Genomic DNA, 13,520 nt, shown 5'->3' with positions numbered 1-13,520 from the left:
AAAAGTTATGAATTTTTAAAAAAACACCGTTTTTGTTTTCAAAATGCTATCTTTTTCAAAAATTGACCGTTTGGGATCTTTTTTTTTTTAATTTGTTTTGAAATGTACTTTTCGGAAAAATTCAAAAAAATTTTTAAAGTTTTTTTTTTGTAATTTTTCAGTTTTTCGGGATTTTTCGAATTTGGCCATTTTTTTTTTTTTTCATAAAAAACTTCAATCAATTCTGCAATCATCCCCACTAATCCCGGAGTGGGCCGATATTTTTTTTTTATTTTTTTATTTAATTGAAAAAAAAAACCTTAAAATGTTTTTTTTATTTTTTCCGAAAAGTACATTTAAAAACATATTAAAAAAAAAATGATCCCAAACGGTAAATTTTTGAAAAAGTTATAGCATTTTGAAAAAAACACCGTTTTCCAACTCAAAATAAGTTTTAAATATTTTGAAAAAAAACGGTGTTATTTTCAAAATGAGTTTTAAATATTTTGAAAAAAACGGTGTTTTTTCAAAATGCTATAACTTTTTCAAAAATTGACCGTTTGGGATCATTTTTTTTAAATATGTTTTTAAATGTACTTTTCGGAAAAAATACAAAAAAATTAAGTTTTTTTTTTCAATTAAATAAAAAAAAAAATTCTCGGCCCACTCCGGGATTAGTGGGGATGATTGCAGAATTGATCGAAGTTTTTTATGAGAAAAAAAGGGCGAAATTCGAAAAATCTCGAAAAACTGAAAAATTACAAAAAAAAAACTTTAAAAATTTTTTAGAATTTTTTCCGAAAAGTCCATTTAAAAACAAATTAAAAAAAAAAAAATCCCAAACGGTCAATTTTTGAAAAAGGTATAGCATTTTGAAAACAAAAACGGTGTTTTTTTAAAAATTCATAACTTTTTTTGAGTTGGATGAAAAAATTTGAAAAACTTCTGAAAAACGTCTTTCGTAAGCTATAAAAAGAAGAAACACTTTCAGCCAATTCTAAAGAGGTCGGGTTCAAAATTGGTCGAAATGGGATGGAATACCCCATATATATACACCAATTACTTCGAACGTTCTTTTGAACTCTGCACTCGTTTTGAAGAAGTTTGGTGAAACGAGCAGCATACTTTAAGGCGTCCTGCGCAAGCGCGTATGCAGGGGGGATAGGGGGGGGGGGGGGAGGGCAATGGCTGCGAACTAAGAACACAAAACTGAAAGTTAAGCAACAACATAAAAGGTTTTTAGTTCCTCACCTGTTTTTAAAATTATGAGCTTAATAATATTGTAACGATTTTAGTGAAACTTCGCTTATTTTACACCTTCTACTAACGTTCGTATCGCTAAATTGTTGAATAAATAACTCCAACATTCAATAATGCTAATTAGTCTTTATTAGACTACTTTGAAAGTATTTCACTTATACTTCGCAACAAATAGCGTGCTTAAAGCAAACTGAATACTGACTACTCAGCTTGTGCTGCCTTTATACTCTCTGCCCAAATGTCTAGACGATTCTTCTGCTAGAATTTTCTACTTGGTTACCAGCTATACTGTAGTTTATAGCCTCTCACATAGCCATATGCGCGTGTATATGTGAGTACTACTTCGACCGATGACTACATCTGTGTGTAAGTTATCTCTTCGTTGCCTTGTATGTATGTGGGTAAATGATGATTAATGTGTTTATGTAGCTTGCATTAATGTTTTTGTTGTTGTGCTTTTACTTAGTAACAGCTTAGAGATGGTAATATTCGTCACACTGTCCTCCATGTCTCGATCTAACCGCTGCGAGCCTTTTCAAATGCACCACCCTTCTATTTCTTGGCTTCCCAATTGTTTGTATGCGGTAAATGGCATCACTGATCCTCTTCACAACTTTGTACGGGCCTTCCCAACTCCACCAAGCTTTGGATGGAACATCTTTCCGTCGATGAGGGTTGTATAACAGCACCAAATCTCCCTCCAGGAAACCTTCCGAATTATTGTTCTTGTCGTACCTGTATTTCATCCTACTACTCATCAACCTGGACCGTTCCCTCACACTATGTTGTTTGGCCAATGAACTACTTCGCAGAGCTTTATCTTCACGGGATTGACTTTGCATCCTCAGTATCGTCTTGACGGTTCACAATAATTCAACAAAATTTCGAATTACCAAATCCTAGACACAGTAGATACATACGGCGTGATAGGCGGAGCACGCTACCATCACACCACGGTGGCCGCCAGGGAGTTCTTGATAAATAAATAAAAATTTTAACGGACTGCTAGAGCCCACAGCTGGGTCTGTAAAGCAGGCTTCGCTTTTACCTAGACGTCATTACTCTTTATACTTATAAATACGCTATATGTATATGAATCTGAAATAAAAAAAAAATAAATAAAATTGCCCCCCTGGATACGCCCTTGGTCCTGCCTCTGTATTCGCCTCTGTATGAGCAGTGGCTCATAATATATACAATATACAACTTCTGTGCAAAAAAAACAAAAAAAAAAAAAAAAAAAAATACGCTAGCAAAGACTAGCTTCTGAATTATTTACGAATTCTTTTGTATTAGTTTTTTAGCAAATTTTGCTTTTATAATTTAAATGCTAAATATCATACAAATTACATATTTTCATATTTTTTCACATTCATTTCACTTAATTTCACATGCTCGTTTATCGCTTATGCAAATTATATATGTATGTATGTATATTTAATGTTTATACTAGTTGTAAGTCATTTTTGTTCATCTTTTTTTTTTTAATTTTAGTATCTTTTACGCGTACTTTACATAATTAATAGCATAATTTTTTGTTCGTTTTACAACTATGCTTATAGTTAATTATTAGTTAATTAATAACTGGCCTCATGGCCGGCTAGAATGTATAAATCATGCCCTTCCTCGCTACCCAGTGAGCCCGTACGCAGCAATTGACTCTCCAAAGCGACAACTCTACAGAAAGTTAAAGAGGGTGAGGACAGAAGTGATGAGCATAGCAAAATTATAATAAATATTAAGAAAAATACAGAGATGAATGATAATAAAGACTAGAACGATTGATTAATCGCAATTTCAAAATTACGTTTAATTTACATCCGTAATCCTTATTTCCCAACTCTGGACAACTTTTACTTACTTATCACAGCCGAGTAGTCGATATGTACGGCTCATATCCTTAATTTCCTGCGTTATTTCGCCGTTGCGCAACGACTTGCCCTGCATGCCGTGCTTATGGAATGCTAAAACGCTGTCCGGAAGACAAACTAAAGACGAAAAAAGAACAAAAGTTTAAGAATATAGAAATATAGAATATGCTTTGAAAAAATTGATGGTGCCTTGATCTATTGTCAATGAATTGTCAAATTAAACAATACTAGACCGAATTTTGGGAATTTCTGATAATTATGCGCCTTCTGCTAACGTTCGAATCGCTTAACTGTCGAACAAATCACTCCAATATTAAGTATTTCAAAATGGTCTTTATTTAGACTACTTTGGGAGCAGTACTTCACAATTTCAATTATACTTCAGCACTAGCGTGGTTAAATCAAAACTGATTACAGATTCTTCAACTTGCGCTGCTTTTAACTCTCGGTTACCTCGTTCGCCCATTTCTCCTTAGGTCTAGACGTTTCACGTACATGCCTTCTAGAACAGTTGTATCTCATGCTTGGTTATACAGCTATCATATATATTATTTCTAATTGCTGTTTTTATGTACGGGTCCTTTTTTCGCTCTTATTTGGAATCGAAATCGATAAATATAGTTTTGGTTGTAAAGATGGAGATTCGGGCTATTAGCGAGCTTTGGGCAATTTTGGTCGTAGTGCTTTTATTAAAATAATTTGCTAAAAATAAACGATTGTGAGCACACAAAGAAATCTATTTGCCCTATGGCACTATTGTGAATATTTGCACTGCATTACCGGAATTTGCTTTCATACGCGCCCATTCATTGATAGAACAGCTGATTTCTGTTGATATTTGATAAGAGACTTTGAGATTGGTTGCGCGAGATGCGCGTGAGCATGGCTCGTATACATGTATATCTGTAGTTTATACCATTGTGCATGATAACTAAGTGTGATATCTTCTGCATAGACGTCAAAATTCCAAGGTGATTGGATCACCTGATTTGTAATTGCCTATCGCTGTCTCATTCTGTATCTCTTTCTATCACCCGCTGAAGATAAGCGCCGCCATATTGAACACCCTGTCAAAACGCTAAAAAGTAGCCATATTGAACATCCTGTCAGGCAGTTGACAGATAAGATATCACACTTAGTCATCATTCACAATGGTTTATACTTTTCTTCTAGCCATATGCGTGTGTATGTGTGAGTAACAACTTCTGCTCGTAGCTGCCGGCTACATACATATACATATGTATATGAAATAATCTCTCTGCTTCAAGCTGTTGGTTATATGTATGGAATATTCTTCGTTGCCTTGTACATAAGTGTGACTGCTTGCTGTTTTTGTTGCTGTGATTATTTACTAACAGCCTAGTGATGCTAATATTCGCCACAATACAAACAAATACTGTTCACCACATCTAGCTAAATTGTGCTGATCATTCGTTTAACGCTGTCCCGCAAGTTGCTTTTCGCACTGCTTCTAAAGACTCTAGAATTCTCGGGCATTACATTTTCGTCGTCTAGTTTTGTATATCTTATTGTGAGTATGCATGGGTATGTATGTATGTTTTTTGCCGTCTTGCCCTGCGTTGGCGTGGGGACGTGGTCGGGAAAAGCAGATATACGGGACGGGAATGAGATGTGGATGAAATGGAAAAAATGTGAACGGAAGGGAACGGGAGATGGACGAAGCGGGAACGGGAATGGAGAGAAAATGTCGGCCCCTTCGCAGTCAAATGTTAACAGTTAGCAGAAACGTTTTTTCCCCGCCCAATAATTTGCTTCGCCATGACGCCTCCGTCCCGGATCTGTGTGATAATAAGTGCGAAGAAATCAATGTTATCAAAATAACGTTTGTCTTGTCCTTGAATAAGTCCTTGAGATGTGCTGCCATTCGCTAGATGCCACGGTAAGCATCTTACCATAAGCGTTTGTATAGCCACCTCTGTAATATGCTACTGCGACATCTGATGTGACATAGTTAGAAGATCATTGGTTCATCTGATCGCAGCAAATTATTCCTATGTCTGTGTACTTGGGTGTTTTTCATTGCTATTACTGGAAAGCTTGACTTCGAATGAGACGCAGATGCTGTCACGGTCAGGTAGTCAAGACGATTTCTTCGCAACTATCGTAGCGATTTGAAGTGATCGTTCAATCGCTGTGACAAATCACACGTACTAGAATATTTGCCAAGTTTAGTTCCACCATTTTATTAAGTCAGTATAAACTTTTCAGTAAGATGGCAGTAAATACAAAATTATGTGACTCACCAATGCTATCGACATTAAAATCAAAATTTAGTTGTGACACCATTTTCTTGTGCTGCTTTGGATTTCCCTGCAACGTGACGACTTGTATGATGTGCCCATAGCAAACCATTATCGCATCCTTTTCAATCTGATGCACCTTCACAACTTTAAGCAGATCACGGCGCGGCACCATCGTTGCCATCGCATCAAAGTCTAGATCATCAGAATGGAACCAGCTAGCGCCTAAAAAAATATTTACAAAAAAACACACATTAATTGAAGAATTAAAACAACTTCGAATAACAACACAGCCTTACTATTCATATTAATCAACTCGAGCTTTAGACAACCATTAGTCGCTTTTCTTACACCCGTACAAACTATTGGATACTCCAACTCTGGTGTGATGATCATCTCGAATATGGGCGTATGACCATTTAATACGCAACCATGCCCACCACCCAATATGCTCGTTGCTGGCCATTCGCACTGTTTGAGCAGCATGAATTTATTAAGCGGATCATACCATTGCATCAGGAAAATGCCGCTGGGCGTGGCACCACATAAATACTTATAGCCATTGTAGGGATTACGCGTAACACAACATTGTGTGCAGCCTTTGGTGTCGGGAACTTTGGTGGTGAGCGCAAATTTGCGCGGTACCAGTCTTTCGGGTATTTTATTCATATGCAGTGAGAAGCGATGAGTTTGTTTGGAATGCAACGCGATTAAATCGTGCCGATATAGCTGACAAGATTTGCCTGTAAAAAGAAGATACAAAAAGTAAGGGAGATGAGCATAAAAGAGACTGCAGTATGAAATACTGCATACCTGATAAACTCATAAGCACATCCTTAATCACATATAGCCAGGTGGTGCGCCGGGGGAATAGCTGATCGATGACCGCATCGTGCAACTCGTTCATATTTAAATTGAAGATACCTTCATCGGCGCCAATTAACAAATGCTGATCACGCGTCTCCGGATGTATCCAGGAGGCAGTACAGTGTATACGTAAAGGACAGCCATTGAAAATTTTTGAGAAGCAGGCGCCCATATGCACCTTAGGCGTGGGTGGGAGACCATTGGAAATGGGACGTGGCGGGGTATGACGACGACGATGTGAACGTTTGGGAGGCACGGGAGGCGTATTGTTTAGCAGATCCGGTTGCGCTGCTTTCTCCACTACAAAAAAGAGAAAAAAGCATCGAAGCAGAAAAGTGAATTGAAATTGTGTTTGTATTTTATACTTATTTAGAGCTTACTTTCATCCTCTTGTGTGCCACCATCGCTCAGGCTGCGTGTACGCGACGATTTACCCATGTCATTAAGCAGTCCAATTAGTTGGTCCATTGAGCTATGTCGGCGTGGTGAATCCTCCAAACCATTCTGTGCAAAAAATCAAAAGAAAAAAAAAAAGAAATTCCTGTAGTCAGTTAACAGCTGGAATTATGCACCGCACCTAATTTGCCTGTACCTCGTAATCCCGACTATCAGAATATCTATAAGACATAATTTAGAGTTGGCGAATCTCGGAATTTTTGAGAAACAACGCGATCTGTGATCGTGTCCCAGCGGGTTAGGGTTTTAGAATATACCCGCGGTATGTCTGTCGTTAGAGGCGACTAAAATACCGGATTCAAGGGGATTGTGTAGCGCAGCCCTTTCAGGTTGCCAGCGCAATACATAGCTTCTCCAAACCCAATTGTCAACATCACCTATCCGCGGCGAATCCTATTTCATTAACAGCCGAGGCTCTGGCGACCCCGAACTCCTCATGGATCTACGAGGTGGGAGGGCGGTATGGCGTAGAAGGTCGCATGTGGTCATATAAATCGTTCCCGAGATGGTCGGGCTTGGTACCGGAACGTACCGGATCTGCATCCGGCAAAGTACCATCAACTCGTTAACACTCCCCAAGGCCTTCGGGAAGTGTCCTTATCGCTACAACTACAACATCGTGTCCTCTTAGTCGCAGCGATCCGTGACTGACTGGACTGTCAAAAAAAGCAATATGACCTTAATCGCAGTTCACAATCGTGCTTGCCAATAATCGCAACAAGAGCATTAAGCTACGACAACATGAATCAGCGAATCCGTGATTTGTGTGCTGTGCTGTTGTTTACAGCTAGATGCCGTGGGAATTTATTACAAAACCGCTAGACAAACGCCCTCGCAGCTTATTGCGACATCTAGCAATAAATTACAAAAGAAATTATGGAACAAAACCATCCAGGATTACTTAGTCGCTGCACAAAGCACAGGCTCTTTGGTTTATATTATAGCAGTAAATTGCGCCTGTGACATGAATTCTGATTGGGCCGGAGATTGCCATTTTGGCAGCAATGATTACGTGTGAGACACAGATGCTGTCATAGTCAGTTAGTCGCAGTGATTTATTCGAATTTGTCGCTGCAATTTACTGCGATCTTTCAGCCGCTATAACAAAATCACAGATGTATGAATATTGCTAAAATCTTTTATAATCCAGACACGCCAAAATAAAGTAATAACAAAGTCTCGACAGGAGGATATCCCAACAACACAATTTCGGGCCAAAGAAAGCTCCCGACAGCTCAAAATACCGAAAAATTTTCAGTAATAGCAGAAAATATCCTTAAGGGATTTTCGTCTGGATTTTATGTCCGGATTTTTTCTTGTTGTGACTATGAATGATGGAGATTAAGAAGCGTATGGAATTTGTATTCGTAAATTAGTATTATATTCAAGACCCCCTAAATCCACTAATCGCCCCCATACACACCTGATTACTCTCGTGTCTATAATCACAATTGTTGTCATTGCTGCCACCTATCGCTTGCTCCGAAGTTGGCGTGCACTCGCCTGACGCCGCAGCAGAGGCCGTTCCAATCGCCGATGTCGATGTTGTTGCGCTCACAGAATCGGTTGTTGAAGTGTTGCTATTAAAATAATTGGCGCCATTATTACGTAGAAAATTTTTATATAAATGTGACGTGGAAGCAGATGAATGCATAAGCACTTCATGGGCAAACGCACTTGTGGACATGGATGTGGGAGTGGATGATGTGGGTGATGCGCCACTACCACCAACATTAACACCAACAATACCACCAAAACCAACAGCAACACCTACATCATTGCCACCATTTCTATCGAAACCTAACACACCAATGCCATCACCAGCATCACCACCAGCGCCACCATTAATACTCCTAACACTACTAACTAAGCCACCGCCACTACCACCACCACCACCACCGCCTGTATCACCACTGCAATTATCTAACGGATTACACAATACAGAGGAGTAGGATGCATGTTGCGTTTGGCCATTTATTGCTGTTGTTGTTGGAGTTATCGCATCATAGGACATGCTGGTTGAGGACACTGCCGAAAGGCCACTGACACTCGTTGAACGCGCATTTACATTGCTGCCATTGCTATTGGTGTTGCTGTTGTTGCTGCTATAATGCATATAACGATGATGATGATGGTGATAATGTGACTGATGCGCTTTTTGTTGTTGCAATTGTTGCGTCTGTTGACGTCGTGCGCTGAGATCGTGATTGACATTATTCTCCACAGCATCAACGGATGTGGTGCGTAAATTAGAGAAGCCAAGTCCCAATCCCAAATATGTGGACATCGAATGTCCCAAACCACCAGCACAACTACCGCCACCATTCACAGTTGCAGCAGTTGATGACGAACTTGCGGTCGTAGTTGTAGAGCTGCTAATATCTTCAGGTGCAGTTGGCGCTGGTGTGGCATTTGCGCTGCCAACACCAGCGGCATTAACGTTGCCATTACCATTACCACCATTGTGGGTGCAGTGACATTCCGTGCTAAGTAAATCTTTGGTATCGGTTAATGGCAGAGTGGCTCTGTATAAATTGTGTCGTGGCAATAGCGTTGAGCGTAACAGCGTGAAAAATTTATTGTTGAAAAAAATGAGCGTTGCATTGAACGAAAGCACAATTGAGGTGATGGCATATGAAGGAGAGGAGCACGGCGCGTATGTGTGAATTTGTGAAAGAGAAAGGGGAGAGATGAAGAAGAGACAAATGTGAGTTGATGAGCTGCGTGGTTGTTATGTAAGCTTTCAGGCTTAACATTTTTTATTCTATGCAAGCGCCTAAAACTAGGCTAATTAAAAACGGTTTTTTTATTTTGGAATAAGCGTTGCCATATCTTACTTATTTTATGTTTTTTAACTAATCATTCATATTTATATATCTTTTATATTCTAAAGTATATAATTAAATACACTGTGCAACAATTTAGTACAATTTATTTAGTGCGGCTTGATTTTAACTTTGGCTAGACAACCTATATCGATACGGTAAAACCCGCAATAATTTGCCTGAGTGAGCAAAGATGAAGAATCACTCTGACCAACAAATGCTACTTTGTGCTGGGTTCCAAAGTAAAGTTCTATCTCGCGAAACGAAAATCATGCTCTATAAGCCACTTATAGAACCCGTTCGGCTATATGACACCATCAGCTGAGATAGCTCTGTGAGTGTTTGAGAGAAAAGTTTTTCGAACGATTTATGGACATCTACGCTTGGCGACGGCGAGTACCGAAGAAGATTTAAGGATGAGTTGTACGAGCTTTATGCAGACGCCAGCATAGTACAGGGAAAATTAAAAAGAGAAGAAAATATGCAACGTATTTTAAATCATTCTCGCATTGACCTTTTGTTTCCTACAAAGTTTAAATAAATAAATAAATGTAAGGCGCGATAGCCTCCAAAGAGATTTTAGGTCGCGATTCTCTTCCAATTTGCGTCGTTTTTTTCCTACAAATTGGCGGGACGGGACCTACTTGTTTTATGCCGACTCCGAACGGCATCTGAGTTCCCACCGAGAGCTTTTTATGGCAGAAATACATTCGGAGTGCTTGCCAAATACCACCGAGGGGCGACTCCGCTAAGAAAAATTTTTTTCTGATTGAAAAACCTTATTTCTAAAGTTTTGATGTTGCTTTGCCCGGGGCGTGAAGCCTGGATTTTTGGTGTAGTAGGCGGATCACGCTACCAGCACACCACGGTGGAACGCCGTGCATGAAGAATTGTTGCATACTTTTAGGGGAGATGTCTTGTTTTAAATTCTTCTGTAGAAATATTTTTTCCCCAGCTACCTGTTAGTTGGCAAACGGTTAAAATATTCTACAAAACTATTCCTCGCATTTCGATCTGAAATTTATTGCAACATTTTTCTCGTCCATAACAAAGAAATTTGATAAACTTTGCAAACCAATTTTAAAGTTTTACCACATGGGTCTTGGTCTGCCATTCAGAGTTGGACCCAAAGATACTGTTGCACAGTGTTATTTATAGCTTAATTGTATGTGTAATGAGGCGAAACAATGGTGTGTTGTTATTTGATTTTTTGTACTACAAATGCCGTTATTTGTTTGTTTGTTTTGTTGTTTTCCTTTTTTTTTTTGTTAGTTTCAGAATTAGAAGTTAATCAAATTATAATGCACTAAAAACTAAATTTCCTATATAATTAAATTCTTTTAGTAAAAATAATGAACACAACGAATTTGTGCGATTGTTGTTAATATTTTTATTGTTATTGTGGCAATTTTTGCTTGTTAATAATTAAGGTTACTTTATTGAATGAAATGCCCAATTAAACAATGCATAATTAAATTATAAGCAACAACAAAAACAAATTGTTGAATAAATAGGTGAAACATTATTTGAACACGTTAATTGGGGAAAAAAGAAAGAAAAAAAATCAGTATGTATGTAATTGCATAAGGAAAAAAACAAACACACATACAGATATAGAGACAGAACACAGAGAAGGGCATGCGAAGGCTTTCAAAAAATAATTCGGCGTTGAATTTTGTTGGTTGCTGTGTGAAGTTGGTGATATTGGTTGTGTTGTTGTACGGTTTTGATGTTTTACTTTTCGATTTTTTGTTTTTACAATTTCAAAGTTTATACTATATTTGGTAAATAAAATATTTATTAAAAATTAAAATATTTTTTATGTAGTAAATAAGAGATTCAGTAAAGTAAACTTTAAAGGAATATTTAAAAAATTCAAAAAAAAAAAAAAATTTTATAAAAAAAAATTCAGTAAAAATTGTATTTGTTTAGCCACTGCTGTTGTCAATGGCAGTAATCCGAAAAGTATGCTACACACAAACGATGAAATTCAACTTTTTTGATTTTAGCTGATAAAAGCCGCATAGAGCTACCAAATAAGCTTCCATGTAAAATTATGCATACAAATTTTTAATAATGAATGAAATTCTCTAAAGGCAATTAGTAGATAATTCCTGCTTTATAAGCTTAACTATTTTATGTATGTACGCGTACATACATACGTACATTAGAGTGGTTCCTTTCCCAGTGAATATTTTTCTTTGTCGCACTAGTGGAATAAGGTTCGCCTTACTGAACATAAAGTATGCTATGCGTATTATCTTAACATTGCTAGACTAAGATTTAAATGGCTATAAAACTGACTTTTCAGTTTTTGATTTAAAATTAAATAAAAAAAATTTTAAGCACTTCTTTTATATAAATGGAATCAACGAAAAATGTCTCCTTATATAAAGACTTTTCTTGCTAAACTTAGATTTTAAATTTGGACTAGAAATTTATTTTTTATATTTACGAGAAGTAAATATATAAAAGTGGAGCGCACATTACTTGTATTGGAAAGTTGGTAGGAAAGGAGATATTATTAGTCAATCAATTGCGCTCCACCTTTATATTTTAATACTTCTCATAAATATTTTTGCAATTTCTATGTCAAAATTTAAAAATCAAAGTTTAGCAAGAATATGTCTTTATATAAGGAGAAATTTTTCGCTGATTTTCGTCCATTTATATAAAGGAAGGGCTTAAAATTTTTATTTTCTCATAGTTTTACGCTTGTAGCTCAATGAGAACTTACATAAAAATCAATCCCAAAATTCCCTCCGTTTCGTGCGATTTTTCTAAATATCTCATCCCGTGCGCCCCCTAGCGAATATTTTTGCATCGTCTCATCGGCTGTCAGCGACCTTTGAATTAAGTTTGAAATTTCAAGTCTCTAGCTCATCGAGAAGTTACTTAAAAAATAGTTTGAAAATTTTCAAATTCTTATCTAATTGTTTCGATCCGTGCGCCACCTAACGGATCTTTTCCTTTTGTTGCATTGTATGGTGTTCTAACCTATGTGTAAAGTTTCACGTTTATGGCTCAATGAGAAGTTACTTAAAAATCGATTTCAAGATTTGTATGAAAAGCGGACAAACAATCAACCGGCCTTATATAAAGGAAGAAATAACTTAAAACTTGAAGTATACCTAGGCAATTCACAATGTCTCCTGTTCGTCGTATGCGCCATGTTTTCATTAAATTTTATATTGGAAACCATGGAAAGAACTATTATAATTTTTTAGGCCTCGATGCACTAATACGAGTATTTAGATCTTTTGTGCTCGAACTTTCAGCCCATTACTGTAAGTGGAGGCTTTTAATGTATTCAAGTACATCTTCAGTCGTTTCGGTCCACTGGGGCTAAGAGTCACGCCAACTAGAGAGGAGGGTCTCCGCTTTACCAGAGCTACGCATTCGCAGACAATGTAAACCTGCGTTTCATCTTCCAGCTAACAAAAGTGACAGATTTGACTTACTCAGGTGATATTGAAGACCGCATAATACACAATGAGAGTTCGTAGGAGATCTCTGCTTAGATTTATTAGTTTGGCTGATCCTCTTGTTGCTGGGAGTATAAACAATTTGGCCTGTCTATGTCCTGGACGTTCAATCTATGTTGTCCGAGCTGGTTTATTTACCAGTTATTATGGTTTCTTTAGTGAGTAGAAAAATTGTCTAAAAAATGTTTCGCCTAAATGTATTCTTCAAAATTTAAACATGCCTCATAATAACCACTTAAAGTTGAGGCCCGAAATAATTCACTAAGTGGTTCGCAAATTGCACAGAGTTCAGAAATAGTTATAACCCGATGAGATGGTTCGCCTCCCAAAATTATGCATGGAAGGCGAATGACGAATGAGAGAGTGAACTATGAATGAAAGGTTCCCTGTGGACATCATCAGGGACGGATAATAATAATTATTTTTTTTCGGAGTCGAAAAAGTCCGGGTCAAAAAATTGTCCTAGGTCTCAGGTATCCCTATAGCAATATCATGTCGAATCATGCATCCGCCGTT

General features: G+C 37.5%; 1 protein-coding gene across 14 annotated transcripts in view; it reads right to left on the bottom strand.

Annotated features, from left to right (window-relative positions):
• Positions 1-2,204: 2,204 nt before the first annotated feature.
• Positions 2,205-13,520, bottom strand: part of hppy (MAP4K3-like protein hppy) — a 318,991-nt gene continuing 307,675 nt past the window's right edge. For 9 of the 14 annotated variants that reach the window (XM_067770997.1, XM_067770995.1, XM_067770994.1 and 6 more), the window contains 7 exons: positions 8,118-9,219; positions 6,619-6,742; positions 6,185-6,538; positions 5,671-6,114; positions 5,375-5,596; positions 3,101-3,227; positions 2,205-2,916 (listed from right to left, as the gene is read on the bottom strand). In XM_067770997.1, the coding sequence (XP_067627098.1) occupies positions 2,817-2,916; positions 3,101-3,227; positions 5,375-5,596; positions 5,671-6,114; positions 6,185-6,538; positions 6,619-6,742; positions 8,118-9,219 (2,473 nt within the window). In that variant the 3' untranslated portion in view covers positions 2,205-2,816. The other 5 variants (XM_067771004.1, XM_067771005.1, XM_067771006.1 and 2 more) reach the window with 3 other exon arrangements.

The sequence above is a fragment of the Eurosta solidaginis genome, chromosome 3 (assembly GCF_040869045.1).
Source record: "Eurosta solidaginis isolate ZX-2024a chromosome 3, ASM4086904v1, whole genome shotgun sequence".
NCBI lineage: Eukaryota > Metazoa > Arthropoda > Insecta > Diptera > Tephritidae > Eurosta > Eurosta solidaginis.
Note: the sequence above shows the minus strand (reverse complement) of the source record. Positions and strands in the feature narration are given on the sequence as shown.